This window comes from Gallinula chloropus (assembly GCF_964237585.1).
Source record: "Gallinula chloropus genome assembly, chromosome: 32".
NCBI classification, from domain to species: domain Eukaryota; kingdom Metazoa; phylum Chordata; class Aves; order Gruiformes; family Rallidae; genus Gallinula; species Gallinula chloropus.
Genome location: NC_140117.1, coordinates 2,397,837 through 2,424,410, shown reverse-complemented (window position 1 = coordinate 2,424,410; position 26,574 = coordinate 2,397,837). Strand labels below are relative to the sequence as shown.

The following is a 26,574-nucleotide window of genomic DNA, read 5'->3' as shown; positions in this document are numbered from 1 at the left end:
AGTGCCGGGGCAGTCTCGTGACTCTGGTTTCTGGCTGCTCACAACGTTTCCCCATCCCCTTTTTCCCTTGTCACCAGTCCCCAGGCTGGGGGAGGGGAGCACTCAGACTCCCAGAGCAGAGGGTTGGGGACAAGGAGGCTCCCCTGGGTGACACTGTCACTTCCTCCTGTCCCTTCAGTGATCCCCACATAACTGATCCACGACGGTTGGGGAGCTGGATGTGTTCCCCCGATGCCAAGGTGCTGGAGGCAGCTGGAGCTGATCACACTGCACCTGCCCACACTGCTGCGCTGGTGGCTCTGCTGGCTGTGGGAAATGCCTTGTTTCCCATGCTTTGGTAATTGCAGAATCCCATTTTTAGCATTGTTTTAATTTTGAAAGTGAATTCTTCTGCATGTGCACAAGCAATAAATGGTCCTAACCCTCTGGTGAGCTGTGCCTCCTCTCCTGGTTACTGGTCTGCTCTCACAGCCTTGAGTCAAGGGCTGTGCTGGTTTTCCCTTGGCTAGTGCTGGGTTTCTTCCCAGCAGCCCAGTGTGGTGTCATGTTTAGGACTGAGTTGGGTCTGAAGGTGTAGTTCATTTTCCCCCAGCAGCCCTGGCCATGCTGTGCATTGGGAGTGAGCAGGGTGTTGGTACCAGCCCAGGGATTTGGTTGCTGGAGAGTGGGGCTGGCCCAGCATCCAGGCTGTCTCTCCAGCATCCCCCTTTCTGGTAGGCTGTGGGTGGGCAAGACCTTGGGAGGGGACAGGACAGCTGACCCCAAAAACCAAAGTGATATTCCAAACCATGTGGTGTCTGCTCGGCCATAAAAGCTGAGAGGAAGGAGGAAAATGGGACCTTCATTATTTATGACTTTTGTCTTCTGGAGCAACTGTTGTGACTATTGAAGCCTGGCTTTCCTGTGGTTTGGATTTCTGAGGCAAAGTTTGGGGGGCAACCACAGGGGTGGCTTCTGCAAGAAGCTCCTAGAAGCTTCCTTCAGGTCTGATAGAGCCAATACCAGCCAGCTCAAGGACAGACCCACCGCTGATCAACACCAAGCCAATCAGTGACTGTGGTAGTGCTTCTGTGATAACGTATTTAAGGAAAAATCCAGCAAGTGTCAGCTTTTTGCTGCCAGAGAAATGAGTGAGAAGGTGTGAGAAACTTTGCAGCCACCAAGGTCAACGAGGAGAGGCAGGAGGTGCTCCAGATGAGAGATTCCCTTGCAACCCCTGGAGAAGACCGTGGCCAGGCAGGTTGTCCCTCTACAGCCCATGGAAGATGATGGGGAGCAGAGATCCCATGTGCAGCCCGTGGAGGACCCCATGCTGGAGCAGTTGGAGACACCTGAACAATGCTGTGGAAAGGCCATGTTGGAGCAAGCTCCTGGCAGGACCTGCAGCCTGTGGAGAGAGTCTCACACCAGAGCAGGTTTGCTGGGGGACTTGTGACTCCGTGGGGAACCAGGCTGGAGCAGTCTCATGCTGAAGGTCTGTACCCCATGGAAGTGACCCACGCTGGGGCAGCTGGTGAAGAGCTGAAGATGCATGGGAAAGGATTCACGTTGAAGTTCAAGGAGGACTGTCTCTTGTGAGAGGGACCTCATGCTGGGGCAGGGGAAGTATGTGGAGGAAGCAGCAGAGACAACGCATTATGAACTGACCACAACCCCCCATTCCCTGTTCCCCTCATCCCCCTGTGCTACTCAGCAGGAGGAAGGAGAGAAATTATGAATAAAGTTGAGCCTGGGGAGAAGGGAAGTGTGAGGAGAGGGGTGTTAAGGTTTGGTTTTATTTCTCTTTATCCTGCTCTGTTTTGATTGGGTTAATAAATTAGATGCATTTTATCCCGTGCTCAGTCTGTTTTACCCATGATGCTAATTGCAGAACGATCTCTTTCTGTCCTTATCTCGACCCATAAGCCTCTCATTATATATTTTCTCTTCCCTGTCCTGCTTAGGAGGTGAGTGGTAGAGTGGCATTATGAGCATTGAGAAGATCCCCCTCAGTCCTCTCTTCTCTGGGCTAAACAGCCCCAAATCCCTCAGCCTCTCTCTGTCAGAGATGTTCTGGTCCCCTCAGCATCTCCATAGCCCTTTGTTGTTCCCTCTCCAGGAGCTCCCTGTCCTTCCTGCCCCGCAGAGCCCAGCACTGCCCACACTATTCCCGATGAGGCCTCCCCAAGGTAGAGCAGAGGGGCAGGAGAACCTCCCTGACTTCTCTTGATACCCCCCGGGATGTCATTGGCTTTCTAGGCCACGAGGACACGTTGCTGGTCATGGTCAGCTTGGTGCCCACCAGCACTCCCAGGGCTTTTCCCCAGAGCTGCTTCCCAGCAGGTCACCCCTAACTGTCCTGGTGCTGGGGGGTATAACTCCCTGTGTGCAGGACTCTGCACTTGTCCTCCTTGAATTCAGTAAGATCAGTCCCTGCCCAGCTCTCCAGCCTTTCCAGAGCTTGCTGGATGGCAGCACAGCCTCCAGGCATGTCAGGCACTACTCCCAGTTCGGTGTCACTCCATCCTTTCATCCAGTATGGGCCTGAGAGACTGAGAGATGTTCACAGAGAGAACAGTGAAGCTGTGTAACAGGCTGCCCAGGGAGGTGGAATCATCATCCCTTGGGCTGTTCAAAAACCACATAGATATGGTGCTTCAGGGGAAGGTTTAGAGGTTACAAGTGTGTAGGGCTGAAGGTTGGACTTGATGATCTTGAAGGTCTTTTCCAACCTTGATGATTCTATGAAACTAAGAGGCTTTTTAGCCTCTAAAGTAGAACCTAGATGTTCCCCTCCATCAGGTTCCCAATGCCTGGGCCAAGCCCAGTGGTCCCCAAACCCCAGAGCCTTCCATCCCAGTGGGATGTTGGCATCCCTGCAGCCACCCCAGGGTTGGGGACTGACTAACCACTCCTGTCCCTTAGCTTATGACCCAGAACTCTAAAGCCACATGAACCAGAGCAAAAAGTATTCCTCACCCACTCAAGTGCCCCAAAAACTCAACCAGAATCAACTTTCCACCTTGCCCATTCCCCTCCTGGACCCATGACAGGGTCCCATACTGGGACCAGTGGTGTTTAATACCTTCATCAATGACATCAACAGTGGGACCGAGTGCACCCTCAGCAAGTTTGCAGATGACACCAAGCTGAGCGGAAGGGCAACACACCAGAGAGATGGGATGTCATCCAGAGGGACCTGGACAAGCTGGAGAGATGGGCTCATGCAAACCCCATGCAGTTCAACAAGGTCCTCCACTTGGGTCAGGACAGACCTCACTACCAATACAGGCTGGGGGTGATGGGATAGAGCAGCCCTGTGGAAAAGGACTTGGGGTGCATGACCCAGTGATGTGCCAGTCCCATCCTGGCTGCATCACCAGAAGTGTGGCCAGCAGCTTGAGAGAGGTGATTCTCCCCCTCTGCTCTGCTGAGACCCCACCTACAGTGCTGGGTCCAGCTCTGGAGCCCTCAGCACAAGAAGGACACGGACCTCTTGGAGCAGGACCAGAGGAGGCCACAAGGATGATCAGAGGGCTGGAGCACTTCTCTTACAAAGGCAGCGGAGAGGGTTGGAGCTGTTCAGCCCAGAGAAGAGAAGGCTCAAGGGAGACCTCACAGGTCCTTCCAGTCCCTGGAGGGACCTACAGGCAAGCTGGGAAGGACTGTTCCCAGGGTCTTGGAGAGATAGGATGAGGGGTGATGGTTTTAAACTAGAGCAGGGCAGGTTTAGGTGAGACATGAGGAAGAAGTTCTGCCCTCTGAGGGTGGTGGGACACTGGCCCAGGCTCCCCAGAGAGGTGATGGAGGCTCCATCCCTGGAGGCATTCAAGGTCAGGCTTCATGAAGCTCTGACCAACTTGATCTAGTGAAAGTTGTCCATGGTCACTGGGACACACACAGACAGGACACACGACACGTCATGACATGGACTTGATGGCCTTCAAAGGTGCCTTCCACCCCAGAGCATTCTGTGATTCCACAGCTCGAGGTCTCAGGGCTGGAGGAGCCCTGGGGACATCTCTACCCCCAAGTGTCAGGACAGGGCAGTGTGAGCCCAGAAGAGCCGCTAAGCCCCAGCTCCCAGGCAGGACCAGCAGATCACCTCCCAGCAGAGCATCCTCCTGCCCCGGCTGGGATGCTTGGAGCACCTGAACGGGTGTCTGAGGGCTGTTGGGGTGCTGAGGAAACCCACCTCATTATTGAGTACCGTGCATAGAGGAGTCGCAGAAGCTCCATGAGGTTCCATTTCAGAGCTGGAGAAGGGAAACCGAATGAGGTTTCAGGTTGGCTCTGCCCTCCCCCAACTGTCCCATGAGCACAGGCAGCACCTTCACCTTTCCTGGTGTCACCCCCATCAGCCTGGGAACAAAACACCATTTGTCCCCAGGGTTGGGATGGGAAGAGCAAACACAAACCATCCCCTTGGGCAACCCAACCCCAACGAGGATGAGACCTGGAAGCCCACCATGACCCTCTGACATGCATGTGGAACCCCCAAAACAGGGAGAAAAAACCCACATTTCAGTTCAAAGGAGCTTTGGTGGTTAGAGCCAAGAGATCTCAAAGACGGGCACTGCCAGGAGAGAGGTTGGGGTCTGGGGGAGTCATCCCACCCCCACAAAAAGCCACCGCGGAGACCACCGAGGTGCCCCAAGCAGAGAGGCTGTAAAGCGGCCTCAAGGTGGCAACATTTTAAAAGTTAAACCCTTAAAACCAAAGTAACCAAAATGAAAAGGGAAGAGGAAAAGCCCCACAACTGAGACCCAAAATACAAAGAAAAGAATCAAAATTAAACAAACAAACAAACAAACAAGGGAGGAAAATTAAAAAATATCCAACAGAAAAACAAAACCTCAAAAGAACTAAAATAACCCCCAAAGAACTAAAATAATACAAAATAGGTAAAATTATAAAGCCAAAGAAATAAAATCAGAGAAACAAAAAAAAAAAAAAAAAAAGTGGGTACTAATCTTAAAAGAAAATTAAAGAGAAAATAAAAGAGCAAAGTAAGAAAATTAAAACCTAAGGAATAAAATTATAGAAAAAATGAAATAAAAATTAAACCAAAGAAAAATATTTAAAATCCCAAAGTAATAAAATTAAACCCTCAGAAATAAAGAAACCCAGCAGACCACGAGGTGAGAAACACAATTAAAATACCATTAAAAGTGATGAACTAAAATTCAAAAAGCCAAAGTCAGACACAAAGTTTAAAAGATTAGTTTTTTAAAGCAAAGGAAGGAAAAACTCGGTGCCCCAACGTTCCCCTCGCAGTAAACCCAGCCCTGAGGTCAGACCCCACCTCCGCGGATGGTCCCACTCCTATCCGAGGGCTCCCCCTGCCCGACACCCCCGGCTCCTCCCTACCTGAACCGGCTCCAGCGCAGCCATGGCCGGGGCTCAGCACCCCCCAGCCCTGCACATCCCCTGCCTGCTCAGTGTGGGGCTCCACGGTACCTGTGCGCCCACCGTGGGCGGGGAGGGCAGACCCAAACCAACCTGGCCCCTGGGTGAGTAAGGATGGGGCAGTCCCCACCCACTGGGGAGAAAAATGCCTTTTCCAGCTTTGCCTCTTCTCTCTTTTTTTGATCACGTATTTTATCTTTTTTTTAACCCTATTTCTTTTTTTCGCCATTTTTTGCCTTCTTTTTTAAAAACTTTTTCCTCCTTTTTAAAAATATTTCCCCCCTTTTCCTTTTGTTTAAAAATAATTCCCCCTTTATTTTTTCTTCTTTTACCTTACAGACTGTCCTTGTCCCGAACCACTGGGGCTCTGTCTGTTTCTCCTCCAAGGGAGAGGTGAGCAAGTGACTGGTGGTGCTCAGCCACTGCTTGGGGCTGAACCACCACACTTGGCTAGGGAGAAAATCAGAGAGACGCAAGAATTGTGCTTATGTTTATTTAGGGGATTGCAGGCAAGGGGCAAGCTTGGCATCAGCAGTACACAATGCTGCAGGTGTTGCTTGGCCCTTCAATGGTCCAGCAACCCTGGAGACACTGGAGCAGAGTGGGATGACTCAAAGGAGAAGAAAGTTTCCTGGGAGTGGTTACCTACTGCAGAAAACGACCTCTACCCCAGCCAGCCCCAGTGCTATCAAGAAGCATTGGAGGGGAGCACTGCAGGACAGGACTGAAGGGGAACCCAGGATGGGGGACATATGGCATAAAGAGCCCAAGGGAAAGTGAAACCCATGTGGGGTTGAGCTCCCAGGTCAGCTCCACCTACTTCATGGCAGACCCCTGCCCCACATCTGCCACACAGAGCAGGCAAAAGCTCTGGTTGGCCCTGCAGGATCCCTACCTGATCCCAGCGAAACTATGTGGAGAGTCACCCAATAGCTCAGGAGATCCCCAGGGCTCACTGGGAGCCACAGCTGTGGCCGTGCTGGAGAGGAGGAAGGGGGAGAAAGTGGAGGGCAATGAGGGTTGCTGGTGCTCCAGATGGGATGTCAAAGAAGGGCTGCCCATGCCCTAAAGAGGTTCCAATACCCTGTATATGGTCTGTCTGTATAAATATGGAAGTTTTTATTTAAAGGGCACAGACATTGGAGGAGCGAGTCCCTCTGTGCCCGGTGCTGCGATAAAGAGTCCCCGCTGAACAGCCACCAAGGCTGCTGAGTTTTGATTCTGGCTTTTCGAGGGTTCAGTGCCCGGGGGAAGGGGCTGAGAGCGGGGCCGGGCTGGGGTAGGAAGAACCGTGAGTTGAGGGGCCCAGGGGTGACCCCAGGCTGGGGGATACGGGTGAAGTGGGGCCGTAGGGTGGTCTGGGGCCCTGAGGAAGGGTCAGGGGGCTGAGGGCTGGACAGACCCATAGGGAGTCCTGGGCCGAGGGTACTGGGGTGGGGTGGGGAGTGGGGGACCAACGACACGACGACACATGACTGTGCCCGCCCCCTGCGCTACTTTAGGCGCGTTTGCTTGCTTCTGCCAACCTGCAGAGACTGGATCTGCCTGCCGGACGGTGACATCCCACACATCTCGGGCTGCCATTGGCAGGCGGGTGGTGGCGGAGCCATTGGCAGGGGTGGGGCTGGCAGCCAGGTCTGTTCTGGAGCGGGGCTCGTTGGCCTCCTCTGGCTGATGTGGTCATGCCCCGGAGCGGAACGATGTGGCCAGGCTGGGAGCTGGGTCTGGGGCTGCTGCTGGTGGTCCTTGGTTGGGCAGTGTGTGGTGAGTGCAGGGGAGCCTTTTCCCTGGGCTCCAGTGCTCCATTCACCGGGCACCAAGACCCCTCTTGACCTACCTCCACCCTGGGCTCCCCTTCCCTGGGCCCCGGGAACTCCCCCCGGGCAAAGGCAGCCCGTGGTCCCTCCACAAGACAGCGGGTACTCCCTTGGAACGCTCCCCCCACCCCTGCACCTCGGTCCGGCTTTGCCTTCCCCCTGGTCAGGGACCAGGAGACCCAGCGGGGCAGCATCGTGCCCAACAGCGACGGCACCTACTACACCTGGGTGTCCATCGAGGCCCCTCCTGGGGAGCAGGACAAGTACTGGTGCCGTGTGGAGCACGCCAGCCTGGCTGAGCCGGGGGTCTTTGTGTGGGGTGAGTCTGGTGGCCTTGGGCACGTGGAGGGGTGGGCTGGGAGGGTTCCCCTTCCCCTCCTCACTGCCCTGCTTATCCCCAGAGCCGGTGTCCAACTCATCGACCATCGTGCTGTGGGTGGTCGTTGCTGTCCTGGCTGTCATCATCATTGGCATCATTGGATTTGTCATCTGGAAGCGCAGATCAGGTAAAGCCCCAGGGTGTGGGAGGAAGGCAGAGCCTGGGGGGCTGGCAGGGGCTGTGGGCACAAGCCTCAGCGCTCTGGGGAGCCCCCGAGACTGATGGTGAGGTGCAGTAGATGCTGATGCCTCTTTTTCTCTGCAGAGACTACAGGCTATGGCAAGGCACCAAGCGAGTACAGGGGTCAGGTCTGGCTCCAGCCACTGCCCAGTGGCAGTGGTCTCGTAGCTCTGGTTTCTGGCTGCTGCTGGTGTTACCCCATCCCCTTCCTCCCTCTTTACAGCCCCATAGTGGTGACATACTGAAGAGTGGGTGTCTACCCTTCAGTGCTCATGGTGCCATCCTGCTCTGCCAGTGGCTGCAGCGTGGCCACGGCTCCTAGCACGTGCACTGAGCCCGCAGCGAGCACAGGGCTGGCAGCTCGCCGGTTTGAGAACAAATTCCTTATGTTCTTATTTATTACAGACATTAAGGAAAAGCCCTTCCCAAAAGAGTTATCAGGTGCTGCAATAGGCTGCCCAGGGGGGGCAGTTGAATCCCCACCCCTGGGTGTGTTTAACATCCAGGGAGATGACATGCTTAAGGATACGGTTTAGCACGGGACAGGAACGGTTGGACTCAATCTCAAAGGCCTTTTCCAACCCGGTGATTCCGTGATTCAGACCAGAGATGGACCCAGTGGCCCTAACTCTTGCTGCCCCAGGAGCAGATGTCCCCCTCGGCCCCATCCCAGCCCAGGGAGCAGGGGGGCAGTGAGGGGGCTCAGAAGGTTTCAGCTGGGCTGGAGCTCATTTCCCCACCATGGCTGGTACGGACTGTGTGTTGTACTGATAACAGTGTGATGATACAATCGTTAGGAGCCACGTGGGGTTGCTCGCCCTGGGCTCCATCGTATCTCCAGCTGTCTCAGCTGTGACCCGTTCGTTGCAGATCTGACTCTTGCTGGGCTGAACTCTATGAAAGTCGAATTTTGCAGGGGGGTGGGACAGAAATGTGTTTGGGTCGGTGCCCAGACACGGTTAATGGGGGGTCAGGGCTCTGCCTGGCTCTGCTCACAACCCCCCTCTGAAGACCAGCCCAAGGACTCATCCAAAGGCCACTCTGGTGACAAACGTCCTTGGGGAGAGCTGAACATCTGAGGAAGAGGAAAGCTCCTGCCCCATCCGAGGTGAGGGCTGGGGATAGCCAGAGCAGGCAACAGAAATGGGTAGGAATGGGAGAATGGAAATGTGGCAGGGCATAATCATGAACACCCACCCAATTAAAGGGCTGTGCAAATGACACACACACACACACACACACACACCGCCCAGAAACTGGCAGAGAGCATACATGCTAATTTAGAAATGTTTGACCAGTAGCAGATGGTGGGGTAATTGTTAACCAGTTACCATCAATTTACAAAGCTTTTCCTAACCCTGTCACGGGAACAAACAGGGCAGATGGTGTGTGCTGGGGACCAGCTTTGTGCAGTTACCACCCAGCACCCGTCTCTGTGCAGACATGGAATAAATCCAATCCCTCTGTTCTGTGTGTGTGTTGGTGTCCTGTGCTGTGGGTCACAAAACAAGTTTTATGACAACCAGGGGGCTTGCTTTCCAGCACCCCGTGTCCCTGGGATGCCCCAGTTCTGTCCGCATCCTTCTTCCCAGCACAATCCTGTTGGGATCAAGCCTGAGCTCTGTTTCCCTCCGCCTCTTCTGAGCTGGGCACCGGGTGCAGGAGGCGGCTCCTGGCTGGTTTAGGGACTGGGCTCCCTGTGCCAAAACCTCTTTGTCCCTGAGTGGCTTCAGGGGCAGCAGAAGAGGAAAGTCCTGAAGGGGGAAAGGATTTTCCCCCCTGGGCACTGGGAAAGCGACACTTCCCAGTACTGACTGGGGTGGCTGCTACTGTGGGGTTTGGTGCTGCAGCAGAGCTGGGGGCAGTGGGGTGGTGTGGGAGTTGGTTGAGTTCAGATAGGGTGGGTTGGGATGTGTGTGAATTTGGTTTGGTTGACCTGTGTTGAGTTGAGTTTCCTTGACTTTGCTTCAGTTGAATTCCATTGGCCTCGCTGACCAGTGTTGACCTGCATTGACCAGTGTTGACCAGTGTTGACCTGCATTGACCTGTGTTGACCAGTGTCGATCAGTATTGACCTGCATTGACATGCCATGACCAGTGTCGATCAGTATTGACGTGCGTTGACCACTGTTGACCTGTGCTGAGAGGCCATGACCAGTGTTGACATGACTTGACCTGCTTTGACCAATGTTGAACTGCATTGACTTCAGTTGACCTGTGTTGACTGGCATTGACCTGCACTGACTTCAGTTGACCTACATTGACCTGTGTTGACCAGTCTTGAGGGGTATTGACTTCAGTTGTTGACTTCAGTTGAGGTGCCTTGAGGTGCCTTGGGGTGACTTCTTGACTGGACTTGACTTGACTTGGGATGGGATGGGTTCTGTTGGGATATGATGGGATGGAAGTGAATAGGATGCTGTTGTGAGTGGGGTGAGGGGGTGGCCAAGCCCTCCAGAGCATGGGAAGGGGAGGGGGACCCAGGGGAATGGTTTAGGTCTGTGGTCACACACAAGCCCTTTTTGGGAGGGGAAACAGATCCTGAGGTGCCAGACCTCTCCAGGTGCTGTTCCCCAGCACAGGCTGAGAAAGACACACTGATCCAGGGAAAAGCCACCTCCAGCAGCGGCACCCAGACAGGGAAGGGGAGGGGGTTTGGGTCCCTTTGCTCTCTTGTCCCTGGGGCATCCAGCTTTATTTTATGAGCCTGGACTTTGATAGGAGGATGCGGAACTTCAGCTCCTTCCCTGGGGTGGGGCCTCAAGTCCTGCCCAGAGATGGGAACTCTGGAACTGGGCAAAGTTCAGGTCTCTTGAGAGCCTGGAGCAGGCAGCAGCTTGTGCCCAGCAAGTGAGCAACATTTCTGGAGAGATTTGGGATCACTCTTGGAGAGAAGCCGTTGGGCAGAGCAGGGGCTGCCCCAGGGACCCGTCTCCAATCTCATCCTGCCCTCAAGCACCAGTTCCTGGCGCCGTCGGGGTGCTGGTACAGGGGCTCTGGAGATTTCAGCGCCTCTTTGGGGCAGGGGCAGCCCTTCTTTGCCAGAATCCCTCTGGGGGGTCTGTGACCCCCATCAAACTCCTCTATCCCCCTTCTCCTCCCTCCTCACCAGTGCGGCTACAGATGTGGCTCCCGGGGAGCCCCGGCGACCTCCTGAGATATTGGGTGATTCTCCATGTGCTCCGTCTGGGATCAGGTAGGGATCCTGTGGGGCTGGTGGGGATCTTCTAACGCTCCAGGGTGGGAGCTGCCATGGGGCAGGGGGAGCCCAGCCTGGAGCTTGGCCCTGCATGCTTTCAGTTTCCCTTGACTGTTGTGGCTCGCAGAAGGGCTGGCTGGGGTGGAACTCGTTCTTTGGAGCAGGTTCTCACTTCTCCTTCCAGTCCTCCCAGTCCCGCTCCAGTTCCTCTGGGGTCTCTGGGCCATTGGAGGACAAAGCAATGCCCATGTCATGGAGCGTGCCTCACTCACACCAAGCTCAGCCCTGGCCTCCAACACCCTTGATTAACGTAGGCACCATCTCCTGTCTCTCTGTCCTTCTCCATGGCCAAGCTGACTTCAGAGTGGTGGGACCAGACCACACTCTCCGTGTCACTGTGGGGCAGGACGTGGTGCTGCCCTGTCACTTGTCCCCAGCTGTGGACGCTCAGAGCTGGGACATCAGGTGGATCCGGGACAGGGTCTCTGAAACGGTGCACCACTACCGACATGGGGACGACGTGTTTGGGGAGCAGCTGGAGGAATATGTTGGGAGGACAGAGTTGCCCAGAGATGGTCTCTCCAGAGGAAGGCTGGACTTGCGAATCTCTGGGGTGAGACCCTCTGATGATGGTCAGTACGTCTGCATGGTGACCGATGGTGACTCTTATGGACAAGATTTGGTGTCTCTGGAGGTGTCAGGTTTGTGTCTGGTGCAGTGTTTGCAGGGGTGGTTGTGGTGTCCCTGGGCTCGTGTGTCACTCCCAGACCCCTGTCCTTTTCCTTGGTGCCCCAGGAGAGCTGGCACGGTGTCTGGCAGCCTTGGGGGTGCAGATGCTGCCTGGAGGCGCTGAAGCTGGGCAGCTGGGTCTTGCTGTGCTGGGAGGTTTGGGGGGAGATCTGGGGCCATTGGGCATCAACGCTGGGCGGTTCCTGCCCAGGTTGGGGTGGGTTTGGTGGGAGCAGTGAGGGGTCTGCTCGGGGATGTGGTGGTGGCCTTGGAGCTGAGCCCATCCCTCCCTGACCCCGGGCTCTTCCCCAGCCACAGGCTCTGTCCCTCAGCTCTCTCTGGAGGGGTACGAGGCCGGAGGCATCCGGGTGCTGTGTCGATCGGCCGGATGGTTCCCACAACCGGAGGTGCTGTGGAAAGACCCCAACGGGCACCGTGTCCCCTCAGTCTCCCAGAGATATTCTCCTGATGCCAGGGGCCTGTTTGACACCGAAGATGCCATCGTGGTGACGGGGACCGGAGATGGGAACTGGTCCTGTGTGGTCAGGAACAGCCGCCTGGCCCAGGAGCAGGAGGCGTCCCTGCGCATCTCCAGTGAGACGGCTGCAGCCAGCCCCTGCGGCGCTGGAGCAGGGCGGGGGGTGGCTGCCTGGCTGGCAGCAGCTTTGGGCTGGGCTTGGGGTGCAGGGTGGGGTGTGGCAATATCCACCTTGAGGCCAGGGCTCGCGGGACAATGCTGCATGGGGATGTGGGGCGGGGGTCTCTGGGTCCTTCTACCCACAGACACGAGTGGAAATCGGTCCTTTTCCCTGCGGATCTGTTTGTTTCCCAGCTCCCTTTTTCCACGACACCCGTCCCTGGATGGCCGCTCTGGGTGTGCTCCTGGCGCTCTCCATTGGGCTCCTTGGCCTCGGAGCTTATCTCTGGAGAAGGAAAGGTGCGTTTTCCCCCGAGGGACGTGTTGCCTCCACCCAAAAGCTCTTTGGGAAGGGTGGGAGGGGACAGTGACATGATGGGGTGTGGATGGGAGGACACGGAGCATAGCCAGAGCACCTGGCTACTGGGAAGGTCCCAGAGACCCTCTGGAGATGTTCCTGCTGAGGAAGCAAGCTGCTCTCCTCACCTCCTCTTCCTCTGGCTTTGCTTTCCAGCGCTGCTGTTTTCCAGAGAGCTGGGTGAGTCCTTCTGGCCCCTTCCCCCAGCAAAACCTCCTGGCACAGAAGCCCTGGCAGGGACTTAGCTTTGGGAGTTCCTGGGCTCCCGTTGCTTGGCCCTTTCCCTCCCTGCCCGTCCTCTCCATCCCCCATCTCTGGGGCTGGGAAATCCTCAGGCCATGTGCTTGAGAGGGTGGGCAGCTCGGGGAGACCAGTGTGGGGATGGACCCTCTGCCCTGCCCAGAGCTGCTGGGACCGGCTCTGGGATGTGACCAGTTCTCCTCTCTCCTTGTAGCCTGGAGGAAGTTTCTGCTGTCCAGTGGAACAGGTAATTGGGGGGTTGGGTGGCACTCTGGAGGGTTCTCCTCCCATTCCTCGTGTGCAAGGGGCAGCTGGGCTGGGCATTGCGTGGGACTGGCCGTGCCTGGGGTGTTGGGTGACCCCCAGACCCCAGACGTGGCACTGGGCTGTTCCCCCACTGTGTTCTGGCCTTTCCCACCCCTCGTGAGCTCCATCAATGGGGCCAAGAGGAGCCATCTCCCCCCTGACACCCTGGGCACTGTTCAGTCCCAGCCACTGCCTCCCCATCCTGCCTCTCCATGCTGGGGCCACAGCCCCACTGGTTCCTGTTCCCATGGGCTCAAGCTCAGCTGTGGCTGTGATAGGACTGGCCCTGGGATGGGATCCCTTAGAGGAAGGAGATGCCCCGTGTCCTGATACCCCAGATCCTGTCCCAAGGGCATGAAACCTGCCCAGCGCTGAGCTCTGCCCCTGATGCTCTGGCTCCTCCTGTCCCTGCAGACAAGGTGACCCTGGATCCCAACACGGCTCATCCCAGGCTTGTCCTGTCCCAGGATGGGAGAAGTGTGAGATTGGGAAGCGAATGGCAGGACCTGCCCGACATCCCTGATAGATCTATGTATTGGCGCTGTGTGCTGGGTCGGGAGAGGTTCAGTGAGGGGAGGCACCGCTGGGAGGTGGAGGTGAAGGGGGAGGTGGGAGGGGATTCATGGTGGGCTCTGGGGGTGGCCAGGGACTCTGTGAAGAGGAAGGGGGATGTACACCGCAGCCCCAAAGAAGGGATCTGGGCGGTTGAGCACTATGAAGGGAAGTTTCAGTCTCTCACCTCTCCTCGCACCCCCCTGTCCGTGTCCCGGGTCCCCAGCATAATCTGGGTCTGTCTGGACTGCCCGGGGGGGCTGGTGACTTTCATCGATGGTCACAGTGGGGCTGAGATCTTCACTTTCCCACCAGCCTCCTTCAATGCAGAGACCATCCGACCATGGTTTGCAGTGGGGACAGAGGGCACCGAGCTGTGTCTCAGGGACAGCACCTCCTGACCCTCTTTGATTCCACTAACCCCATCCCCACAGAGCCCCTGCCCCTCTGCAGAACCTGCCCATGCTCCTCTCCTCACTGGCCCAGGAGCAGATGCCCCAGTCAGCTGTGCCCCAGCCACCCTTTGAGGAAGGAAGCCAGCTTGGCTGAGGAGAGAGTTCCAGGAAGATATTCAGGAAAAGAGGGAAAAATATGAGCTTTTGAAGAAGGGGAAGGTGTCTTGGGATGACTCTATAGTTGTAGTGAGATCATGTAGGGAGAAAGTCAGGAAAGCTGAAGCCCAACTGGAACCCAGTCTGGCCAGTTCTGTACAAGAGAACAAAAAGTCCTCCTATAGACTTATTAACAGTAAAAGGAGGGGAAGGAGAATCTCCAGCCCTTACTGGATGCAGGGGGAACATTAGTGACAAGGAATGAGGACAAGGCTGAGGTCCTTAATTCCTTCTTTGCCTCAGTCTTTACTAGTAAAGATGGATATTCCCTGAGTCCTCATCCTCAGGAACTGGATGACAGGGACAGGAAGAATAACAAAGTTCCTATGGTTCAGGAGGAAATTATTAGCTACCTACTTGGCCAATTAGACACGTACAAATGAGTGAGGCTGGATGGGATCCACCTGAGGGTACTGAGGGAGCTGTTTTCCCAACCCCTTTCCACGATCTCCCAGCAATCCTGGCAGACTTGGGAAGTTCCACTCAACTGGAGGCTGGCAGGTGTTGCACCTATAGACAAGAAGGGTCAGAAGGAGGATCTGGGGAACTCCAGGCCTGTCAGTCTGACCTCAGTCCCGGGGAAGATCATGGAAAGGGTCATCTTCGAAGCCATCCTGCAGCACATGTGTGATGGCCAGGGGATCAGGCCCAGTCAACAGGGGTTTACAAGAGGTAGATTGTGGGGGGCTGCGGCGGGCCTGTAGACCCCTTGATTGAGAATATAGAGCTAGGCCTTGAAGATATCAAAGTGTACCCGTGAGAATGTGTAATGTGTACCCGTGAGAATGTGTAATGTGTACCTGTGAGAAGGTGTAGAACATCTGGAGAAGTAAAACAATTTTAAGGAATTTGCTGACTGTCACAGTTTTGTGTGGCTGGGTTCTGGTGGAGAAGGGGGTTCTGCAGAGATGGCACCTGCAAGAAGCAGCCAGAAGCTCTCTGCAGGACCCAGAGAGTAAACATGGGCTGATTGAAGGCCAGAGTGGCTGCTGACCAAGGTCAAGCCCATCAGTGATGGTCACAGAGCCTCTGGGAGTCACAGTGAGGAGAAAAACCCACAAGCAGCCGCTTTGTGCTCCCAGAGAATCACAGAATCACAGAATTGTAGGGGTTGGAAGGGACCTCGAGAGCTCATCGGGTCCAACCCCCCTGCCAAAGCAGCTCCCCAGCTCATATTGCACAGGTTGGCATCCAGATGGGGCTGGAATCTCTCCAGAGAAAGAGACTCCCCACCCCCTGGGCAGCCTGTCCCAGGGCTCCCTCACCCTCACTGGGTAAAAGTTCTTCCGCATGTTGGTGTGGAACTTCCTGTGCTCCAACTTGCAGCCATTGCCCCTTGTCCTGTCTCCACAGACCACTGAAAAGGGGCTGGCTGATTCCCCCTGCATTCCATTCTTAAGATACTTATAAACATTAATTAGATCCCCCCTTAGTCTTCTCTTCTCAAGACTGAACAGCTCCAGCTTATTCAGCCTCTCCTCATAGGGGAGATGCTCCAGGCCCTTAATCATCTTTGTAGCCCTTCTTTGGACTCTCTCCAGGAGACCCCTGTCCTTTTTATACCAAGGAGCCCAGAACTGGACAGAATACTCCAGGTGGGGCCTGACCAGGGCAGAGTAGAGGGGGAGGATCACCTCCTTTGACCTGCTGGCCACACTCCTCCTGATACACCCCAGGATCCCATTGGCTCTCAGCCACCAGGGCACACTGCTGGCTCATGGCCAACCTGTCACCCACCAGCACCCCCAGGTCCTTCTCCACAGAGCTCTTCTCCAGCAGGTCACCCCCAGCCTGTACTGATACAAACGATTGTTCCTTCCCAGGTGCCAGACTCTCCACTTGCTTTTGTTGAACCTCATCTGGTTTCTCCCTGCCCAGCTCTCCAGCCTGTCCTGGTCTCTCTGGATGGCAGCGCAGTGTTCCTGTGTGTCAGCCACTCCTCTCAGCTTTGTATCATCAGGTACTTGCTGAGGGTGGATGCTGTTCCCTCATCAGGGTCATCAATGAAGATATTAAACAGGACTGGACCCAACACCGAGCCCTGGGGAACACCGCTAGTCACAGGTCTCCAGTCAGATTCTGCTCCACTGATCACCACCCTCTGGGCTTGGTCCGGCAGCCAGTTCTCAGCCCACCTCACTGTCCAGTCATCTATCCCGTGCTCTCTCAGCTTTGCTATCAGGGTGTCATGGGAGACAGTATCAAAGGCCTTGCTGAAGTCAAGGTAGATGACATCCACTGCTCTCCCTCCATCTACCCAGTGGGAATTTGCCCTGTGTTGCATTTAGACATATGGGTGGGACTTGAGGCCTCACCCCACGCAAGGAGCTGACCTTCTGCATCCTCCCACAAAAGCCCACACTCATAAAATGAAGCATTAAGCAGCTCCCAGGGACAAGAGAGCAAAGGGACCCCAACCTCCTCCCCACCTCTGTGTGGGATCTGGTGCTGGAGGTGGCTTTTCCTGGAGCGGTGCCTCTCCCACAGCCTGTGCTGGGGAACAGCACCACGTGAGGTCTGGCACCTCAGGAGGTGTTTCCCTCCCAAAAAGGGCTTGTGTGTGACCACAGCCCCAACCCATTCCCCTGTGTCCACCACACCTTCCCATGCTCTAGAGGGTGCGGCCAGCCTTAACCATACTCCCAGCAGCATCCTATCCAATTCCATCCCATCATATCCCACGTCAAGTCAAGTCAAGACAACAAGTCACCCCAAGGCACCTCAAGGCACCTCAACTGAAGTCAACTCAAGGCAAGACCCGTCAAAACCAGTCAACTCAGGTTAACACTGGTCAACTGAAGCCAAGTCATTGAACTCAACTCAACTCAAGTCAACCAAACCAACCACACACACATCCCAACCCACACCTACACCACCCCACTGCCCCTGGCTCCTCTGCAGCACTAAACTCCACAGCGGCAGCAGCAGCCACACCAGTCAGTACTGGTAAATATCACTTTCCCAGAGCCCCAGGGGGAGAATCCTTTCCCTGCTCAGGATTTTCCTCTTCTGCTGCCCCTAAAGCCACTCTGGTACATAGAGCCCAGTCCCTAAACCAGCCACAAGCTGCCGCTGCCTGTACTGAGCACCCAGATCAGAAGGGCAGGAGGGAAACACACATCAGGATTGATCCCAACAGGAATGCGCTGGGCAGAGGATGCAGAGCTGGGGTGTCCTGTGCTCGCAGCATTGGGGCTCCTCAATATCAAGACAAGGGGGGCCTGAGTTAGGAGTGCCCCCCACCTCCAACCCTTTGCCCTGTGCTCACCCTGCTGGCAGCTGCCCCCAGGATCCTACTCCAAACACTGCTCCAAACTCACCGCAAATCCCCTTCAGCTCCAGCCAGGAATCGGCACAAACCCCCCAGAAACCCCCACAGCCAGACTCCATGTGCACCCACAAAGCTTTATTGAGTCCCGTCCTGCTCTGCCTGGGCAGAATGGGCTGGGGCAGGGCCGAGGGGGACATCTGCTCCTGTGGCAGGGAGGAGAGGAGTGTGGGCAGGGTCTGCAGAAGGACTGGGCCTCTTCAGAGCTGTGGGCGGTATGGAAATGGGGCAGGAGGTGCTGTCCCTGAGACACAGCTCAGTTCCATCTGTCCACACTGCAAACCATGGGCGGATGGTCTCTCCATTGAATGGGACGTTTGAGAAAGTGAAGATCTCAGCCCCACTGTGACCATCCATGAAAGTCACCAGCCCCTGTGGGCAGTCCAGACAGACCCAGACTCTGCTGGGGAACCGGGAAAGGGACAGGGGGGTGCGAGGAGAGGTGAGAGACCGAAACTTCCCTTCCCAGTGCTCCACCCCCCAGATCCCTTCTTTGGAGCTCATGTGCATATGCCCCTTCCTGTTCACAGAGTCCCTGGCCACCCCCAGAGCCCACCATGAATCCCCTCCCACCTCCCCCTTCACCTCCACCTCCCAACAGTGCCTCCCCTCACTGAACCCCTCCTGGCCCAGCACGCAGGGCCGATACGTAAATCTCTGAGGGGTGTCAGGCAGGTCCTGGGGTTTTCTTCCCCTTCTCACGCTCCTCCCATCTTCGGACAGGACAAGCCAGGGATGAGCCGTTTCAGGATCCAGGGTCACCACATCTGCAGGGACAGGAGGAGCCAGAGCATCAGGGGCAGAGCTCAGCACTGGGCAGGTTTCAATCTCCTGGGGCCAGGATCTGCCCCACAGGGCTGGACAGGGGACATCTCTTTCCTCCAAGAAATCCCATCCAGGTGCCGTTCCCAGAATGGCCAAGGCCAAACTCAGTCCCGTGGGAAGAGGCCCTAGTTGGGCTGGGGCCTCAGCACAGAGGACTAGGATGGGGAGGCAGCGGCTGGGTCTAGGCAGTGCCAAATGTGTCAGGGGGTAGATGGCTCCTTTTTGGCCCACCTGAGGGGGCTCACGAGGGGTGAGATATGCTAGAAGACAGTGTGGAAACAGCCCAGTGCCACACTCTGGGTCATGGAGTCACACAACACACCCAGGCGTGGCCAGTCCCATGTACTGAAAAGACCAGATGCCTCTTGCACACAGGGAACGGGAGGAGAACCACCCAAACCTCAGTTACCTGGAGTGTGGGGCAGCAGAAACTTCCTCCAGGCTACAAGGAGAGAGGAGAGCTGGTCACATCCCAGAGCCAGTCCACAGCTGCTCTGGGCAGGGCAGGGGGTCCATCCCCAAGCTGGTCTGCCTGAGCTGCCCACCCAGACAGGCACATGGCCTTGGGCTTTCCCAGACCCAGGGATGGGGGATGGAGAGGATGGGCAGGGAGGGAAAGGGCTGAGCACCAAGATCCTAGGACAGGACCCGACGCCATGCTGGAGAAAATGAGACACTCACGTAGTGCTGCAGCTTGTTCCTCTGCAAAGGAAATAGAGATATTGGATCAGGGGGGACAGATTTTCATGTCAGAACTGCTCATGAAGGGAAAACAGAGCTTGGGCAAAGATGGAATTCATGATTTGCAACTGGGAAATGCTCCCAAAGCCCAGGAATGGCTCCCTGCCAGCCTGACCACATCCCAGAGCCGGTCCCCAACAGCTAGGGCAAGGACAAAGGGTCCATCCCCACGCTAGTCTCCTGGCACTGCCCACCCTCCCAGGCACATGGAGTGCCAGGATGGACAGGACAGGTGGGGAACAAAGTCCTGGAAAGGACCCCATGATGTGCTGCATCTCATGGACACTCACTCAGGGCTGCATCTCGTTCCTCTGCAAAGCAAAGGGAAAGCAATTTTTGATCAGGTGGGACAACTCATCATCCCAGAACTGCCCATGAGGAGCTGTCAATGCTCAGGCAGACCCCAAATTGCTGTTTGGGAAGGGCAAAAACCCCCAAATCCCAGGAATGGCTCCTTCCACCAGACTCACCCAGGGCTGCGTCCCGGTGCCCTGGAAAACAAAACCAAGAAGCGATGTGTGACCACCGGGAACAACCACTCACTCCAGGGCTGATCCTGCAGGAGCACACAGAGCTCGGGCTGATCCTAAACTCCTGCTTTTGTCAGACTAGGAACAGAGCACCTCACTCCCAGGAATGGCTCCCTGCCAGCCGATTCCCCACCAGCCCACCCAGGGTCTCTGGAGCTCAGCGCCAATATCAGGAACCCCCCAAAGTCTAGTCGCTCCCAGGGGCTCCTGTGCCAGAAGGTTTTCCCGGGGGAAGGGACCAGAAGGACTCACCCAGCTCTCTGGAGAACATCAGTACTGAAAAGCAAAGCCAGAGGAAGAGGAGGTCAGGAGAGCAGCTTGCTTCCTCAGTGGGAACAGTTCAAGACGGTCTCTGGCACATTCCCACCAGCCAGGTGCTCTGGTTGTGCTCCCTGTCCCCCCACCCACACCCCACCAGGTGCTTGTCCCCTTCCGTCTTTCCCAAAGAGCTTTTTTGATGAAGGTAACACGTCCCTCAGGGGCAAACACACCTTTCCTTCTCCAGAGAGAAGCTATGAGGACAAGGACCCCAACGGAGAGCACAAGGAGCAATAGGAGCACACCCAGACCAACCATCCTGGGACGGGCATCACGGAAAAAGGGAGCTGAGAAACAAACAGATCCACAGGGAAAGGGACCGATTTCCACTTGTGCCTGTGGGGAGAAGGACCAAGAGACCCCTGCCCCACACCTCCCAGACCTTTTCCTGTGAGCCCCTGGCCTCAAGGAGACAGAGTCCTCCCGTGCCCCCACACCCCCACACTGCACCCCAAGCCCAGAGCCAAGCTGCTCCAAGCAAGGCAGCCACTCCCCGCCCTGCTCCAGCGCCGCAGGGGCTGGCTGCAGCCGTCGCACCGGAGATGCGCAGGGACGCCTCCTGCTCCTGGGCCAGGCGGCGGTTCCTGACCACACAGGACCAGTTCCCATCTCTGGTTCCCGTCACCACGATGGCGTCTTCGGTGTCAAACAGGCCCCTGGCGTCAGGGGAACGTCTCTGGGAGACCGAGGGGACACGGTGCCCGTCGGGGTCTTTCCACAGCACCTCCGGTTGAGGGAACCATCCGGCCGATCGACACAGCACCCGGATGCCTCTGGCCTCGTAACCCTCCAGAGAGAGCTGAGGGACAGAGCCTGTGGCTGGGGAAGAGCCCAGGGTTGGGGTCAGGGAGGGATGGGCTCAGGTCCAAGGCCACCACCGCATCCCCGAGCAGACCCCTCACAGCTCCCACCAAACCCACCCCAACCTGGGCAGGACCTGCCCAGCGTTGATGCCCAACAGCCCCAGATCTCCCTCTAAACCTCCTGGCACAGAAAGACCGAGATGCCCAGCTTCAGCGCCTCCAGGCAGCGTCTGCACCCCCTAAGGCTGCCAGACACTGTGCCACCTCTCCTGGGTCACAAAGGGATGGGACTTGGGTCTGGGAGGGACATATGAGCCCAGGAACACCATGACCACCCCTGCAAACACCGCACCGCACACAAACCTGACACCTCCAGATACACCAAAGCACCATCTGTCACAGTGCAGATAAACCAACCATCATCAGAGGGTCTCAGCCCAGAGATTCGCAAGTCCAGCCTTCCTCTGGAGAGACCATCGCTGGCCAGCTCTGTCCTCCCAACATAGTCCTTCATCTGCTCCCTGGACACGTCCTCCCCATGTCGGTAGTGGTGCACCGTTTCAGAGACCTGTTTCCGAATCCACCTGATGTCCCAGCTCTGAGCGTCCACGGCTGGGGACAAGTGACAGGGCAGCACAACGTCCTGCCCCATGGTGACACGGAGAGGCCGGCCTGGTCCCACCACTCTGAAGTCAGCTTGGACATGGAGAAGGACACAGAGACAAGGAGATGGCACCTACGTTAATTGAGCGCATAGCAGGCCAGGCTGACCTTGGTGTGACTGGGGACACACTCCACGCGGGTGTTGCTTTGCCCTCCCATGGTCCAGAGACCCTGGAGAAACTGGAGTGGGAATGGGAAGACTGGAAGGAGATGGAGGTTTCCCTGGAGCAGGAACCTGCTCTAGAAAATGACCTCCACCCCAGCCAGCCCTGCTCCAGCTACAACAGCCAAGGGAAAGTGAAAGTATGCAGGGATGAGCTCCAGGCTGGGCTCCCCCAGCCCCATGGCAGCTCCTGCCCCACATCTGCCACCCAGAGTGGGCAAAAGCCCCCACCAGCCCTGGAGGATCCCTACCTGATCCCAGCCGGAGCACATGGAGAGTCACCCAATACCTCAGGAGGTCCTCAGGGCTCGCCAGGAGCCACATCTGCAGCCCCACTGGAGAGCAGGAGGGGAAGGGAGGCAGAGGAGGGTGATGTGGGTCACAGACACCCCCCCCCCCAGAGGGAATCTGGCAAAGAAGGGCTGCCCCTGCCCAAAGAGTTGCCAAAATCCCCAGAGCCCCTGCACCAGCACCCTGATGGTACCAGGAACTGGTGCTTGAGGGCAGGAAACGAGCTGTCGGATGCAGCAGGTTGATGAAGAGAACGGAAATTTGCTGTTTATAGAATTTCTCTCTCTAGGTTGTACTTGAGGCCCCGCCCCAGGTTAGCAGGTCAAGTCCTGCATCCTCCTACAGAGCCCCAGAGTCTCAAATAAAGCCACAGTTTTGGTTTGGGTGGTGGGGTTCTGGTGGAGGTGATGGGCTGCTGGGGGGGTGCTAGAAGAAGCTAGACGTTTGCCCCAGGTCCAACAGAGCCAAAACCAGGCGGGATCAAGGTTGAAGTTGGCGTTGACCAAGGCTGAGCCTGTCAATGATGTCACAGCACCTCTGTGAATGACATTTAGGAGAAAAAATCCACAAGCAACTGCTCTTTGCCACCAAAGAAGAGGCTGAGAAGATCTGAGGAGCTGTGCAGACACCAAGGCCAGGGAGGAAGTGGGGAGAGGAGGTGCCCCAGTTGCTGGGGAGAAAGATTCCCCTGCAGCCCATGGAGAAACCCATGGTGGAGCCATGCAGGATGCTTGTTACCAAAGCCTGCTTTGGATGAGTCCTTGGGCTCATCTTCAGAGGTGGAGTGGTGAGAAGAGGCAGGTAGAGCCCTGAACCTGGGTCCCCGGCAGAGTCTGGGTCACCATGGGGGCTGGTGACTTTCATCGATGGTCACAGTGGGGTCAAGATCTTCACTTTCCCACCAGCCTCATTCAGTGGAGAGACCATCTGACCATGGTTTTGGGTGGAGACAGAGGGCACAGAGCTGTGCCTCAGGGAGAGCAGCTCCTGCCCCCCTTTCACCCTCTTCACAGGGCTCCCCAGGGTTGGAAGGGACCTTCAAAGGTCAGCTAGTCCAATCCCCTGCAGTGAGCAGGGACACTTTTCACTACATCACATTGCTCAGAGCTTCATCAAGCCTGATCTTGAATGCCTCCAGGGATGGGGCCTCCAACACCTCTCTGGAAACCTGTGCCAGGTTCTGGAAAGGGGCTCTGAGTTCCCCCCTTTTCTTCTCCAGGCTCAACAAGCACAACTCTCTCAGACTGTCTTTGTAGGAGAGGTGCTCAAGTCCTCTGATCATCTTCCTAGTGATCTCCTCTGCACCCATTCCAAGAGGTCCATATACTTGTTGTGCTCAGGGCTCCAGAGCACTGCAGGTGGGGTCTCAGCAGAGCAGAGAGGGAGAATCACCTCTTGACCTGCTGTCCAAACTTCTTGTGATGCAGCCCAGGATGAATTGTGTTATGGAGCCCCAAGTGCTTTTCTGCAGGGCTGCTCTCTATCACATCATCCCCCAGCCTGTATTGGGAGTGAGGATTGCCCCGATCCAAGTGCAGTATCTTGCACTTGGCCTTGTTGAATTCCATAAGGCTTGCATGGGCCCACCTCCCCAGCTGGTCCAGGTCCCTCTGGATGACATCCTGTTCCTCTGGCATGTTGACCCTCTGCTCAGCTTGGTGTTACCTGCAACTTGCAGACGGTGCCCTTGATCCCAATGTTGATGTCATTGATGAAGATACAAAACACTACTGGTCCCAGTATGGGACCCAGCTGTGGTCCAGGAGGGGAGTGAGCAGGGAGGAAAGCTGTCTCCCATTCGGTTTCTGGGGCAGTTGGGTGGATGAAGAAGGCTTTGCACTCTGGTTCAAGTGGCTTTAGAGTTGCTGGGTCATAAGATAAGGGGCAGGAGTGGCTGCAGGGATGCCACTGTCCCACTGGGATGGAGGACTGTGGGCTTTGGGCACTGCTCAGCATGGCTCATGCATTGGGAACCCGATGGAGGGTGTTGCAGTTTTGTGAGGCCGTGCTGCTGAGATGTTTTTTGTAAGCAGCAGGTACAGTTTTCTGCCAGCCTCAGTGTAAACTTCGGGCAATTCAAGGCCAAAGTCGCAGCTAGAGATACCCATAGTGCCTCTGAGAATCACATAGAGGAGAAAGCAACCCGGAAGCAGCTGCATTTTGCCACTGGAGAAGGGAGTGAGAAGATGTAACGAGCTGTGCAGACACCAAGGCCGGAGAAGTGCGGGGGAGGAGGTGGCCCAGGTGCCGGAGAGAAAGATGCCCCTGCAGCCCCTGGAGAAACCCATGGAAAAGGTCAAGACCCCACCTGCAGCCCGTGGAGGGGCTCCATGCTGGATGGAGCTGGTGGAGGCATAGAGAGGATGCTGTGACCCTACATTGGAACAACCCCCTGCCAGCACTTGCAGCCATGAGGAGAAACAGAGACACAGAGATGAGTGAGAGATTTGCACCAGAACAGGTTTTCTGGGGGGAGGCTGGTGACCCCACAGAGGACTGGGACTGAGAGACACTGTGATTTATGACTGCACCCATAGCAGTGACTCATGCCAGGGCAGCTGGTGAATAGATAAAGCCCTGGGGAAAGGATTCAAGTTGGAGAAGTTTTTTGAGGACTATTTCCTGTGGGTGAGACCCTGCGGTGCAGCAGGGGGAGGGTGTAGAGTGAATGGCTCCCACACACACCCCGGCCGAGAGGGAAACCAACTTGCAAGGGACTGAGCGAAGCCCCCATCTCCCAGTCCCTGCCCCTCTGTGCTGTGAGCTGGGGAAAGAAGGGAGTGAAATCATGACTAGAGTGAAGTCTGCTAAGAAGGGAGTGGGGAGGGAGGTTAGAGGTGTCTTAAGATCTGGAAAAGGAAAACAGCTCATGAAGAAGTAACCGAGAACCCCATTGTTTCCCAGTCCCTGCCCCCCCTGTACTGCGAGCAGGGGGAAGAAGGGAGCAAGATCATGGCTAAAGTCTGCTAAGACAGGAATGGGAAAGTGTTTTAAGATCTGGTTATGTTTGTTTTAAGATCTGGTCATGCTCTCAAATCCAGTTTCTTCTCTGTTCTTTGTAGTTGTAGTGTAGTGTAATAGAGTAGTTTCGCTCTTCACTTTGTGTTGAGTCTGTTTTGCCCATGCTGTGGGTAACAGAATGATCTCTCCCTGTCCTTATTTTGACTCCTGAGCCTCTTAAAATATATTTTCTCCCCTGTCCAACTAAGAAGGGGAGTAATAGACTGACTTTGGTGGGCATCTGGCCTCCAGCCAGGGCTAAACCATGACAGAAGCACACCTCAGGCTTGATCTCAACAGGATTGTGTGGCATGGAAGGATGCAGAAAGAGCAGGGGCATCCCAAGGACATATGGTGCTGGCAGAGCTGGGGGCTCACCAGAACAAGACAAGGGGAAGCCTGAGTTGCGAGTGCCCCCCACCTCCCACCCCCTGCCCCGTGCTCACCCTGCCAGGAGCTGCCCCCACGCTCCTGCTCCAAGCACTGCTCCAAGTCCACTGCAAATCCCCTTCAGCAGCAGCCAGGAATCAGGAAAAAAAAACCCAAGACCTCCCCCAGCCAGACTGTTCACAGGCAAACCTTTATTGAGTCCCATCCTGCTCTGCCTGGGCAGGATGGGCTGGGGCAGGGCTGAGGACTTCTGTTTCTGTGGCAGGGAGGAGAGGAGTGTGGGCAGTGTCTGCAGAAGGGCAGGGGCTCTGCAGGGCTGCTGGGAGAGTGGAAGTGGAGGAGGAGGTGCTGTCCCTGAGGCACAGCTCAGTTCCCTCAGTCCCTAACCAAAACCAGGGGCGGATGGTCTCTCCACTGAATGAGGCTGGTGGGAAAGTGAAGATCTCGACCCTACTGTCAGCATCAATGAAAGTCACCAGCCCCCGTGGGCAGTCCAAACAGACCCAAAATCTGCTGGGAACTGGGGACAGTGACAAAGAGGAATGAGGAAAGGTTAGAGACTCAAAGTGCCTTTTAGAATGCCTCAACCCAAAAATCCCTGCTTCAGAACTCAGGTACATATAGCCCTTCCTGTTCACAGACTCCCTGGCCACCCCCAGAGCCCACCGTGAATCAGGTCCTACTTTCCCCTTGACCTCCACCTCCCAGCAGTGCCTCCCCTCCCTGAACCCCTCCCGGCCCAGTACACAGCGTCGTGTGTCAAATCTCTGAGGGATGTCAGGCAGCATCTGACGGGCTTTTCCCCTTGTCATACGTCTCCCATCCTCTGACAGGACAAGCTCGGGATGAGCCGTGTTGGGATCCAGGGTCACCACGTCTGCAGGGACAGGAGGAGCCAGAGCATCAGGGGCAGAGCTCAGCGCTGGGCAGGTTTCACCCCCCTGGGGCCAGGATCTGCCTTGCAGGGCATCTCTTTCCTCCAAGAGATCCCATCCCAGAGCCAGACCCAGCACAGTCACAGCTGAGCTCGGTCCCGTGGGAACAGGCGCCAGTGGGACTGCATCCCCAGCGCAGAGGAGCAGGATGGGGGGCGCAGCAGTTGGGTCTGGGCAGTGCCTGGGGTGTC

General features: G+C 56.2%; 3 protein-coding genes across 3 annotated transcripts in view; 2 read left to right on the top strand and 1 right to left on the bottom strand.

Annotated features, from left to right (window-relative positions):
* Positions 1 to 7,088: 7,088 nt before the first annotated feature.
* Positions 7,089 to 26,574, top strand: part of LOC311202952 (class I histocompatibility antigen, F10 alpha chain-like) — a gene marked incomplete at both ends in the record, with an annotated part of 133,247 nt that continues 113,761 nt past the window's right edge. The window contains 1 exon segment of the mRNA XM_084277594.1: positions 7,089 to 7,152. Coding sequence (XP_084133720.1) covers positions 7,089 to 7,152 — 64 coding nt within the window.
* On the top strand, positions 8,506 to 14,809 carry LOC311202885 (butyrophilin subfamily 1 member A1-like; the record flags this gene model as incomplete). The annotated part of the gene is made up of 7 exons (XM_084277533.1): positions 8,506 to 8,512; positions 10,877 to 10,960; positions 11,317 to 11,664; positions 12,005 to 12,286; positions 12,525 to 12,629; positions 13,142 to 13,174; positions 13,648 to 14,809. The coding sequence occupies 7 exons, from the start codon at positions 8,506 to 8,508 to the stop codon at positions 14,184 to 14,186; spliced, it is 1,398 nt and encodes a 465-aa protein (XP_084133659.1). The 3' UTR covers positions 14,187 to 14,809.
* The window catches only part of LOC311202881 (butyrophilin subfamily 3 member A2-like), a gene marked incomplete at both ends in the record, with an annotated part of 70,624 nt that continues 69,689 nt past the window's right edge, over positions 25,640 to 26,574 (bottom strand). Inside the window, one exon of the mRNA XM_084277529.1 lies at positions 25,640 to 26,325. Coding sequence (XP_084133655.1) covers positions 25,640 to 26,325 — 686 coding nt within the window. The remainder of the gene's footprint in view (positions 26,326 to 26,574) is intronic.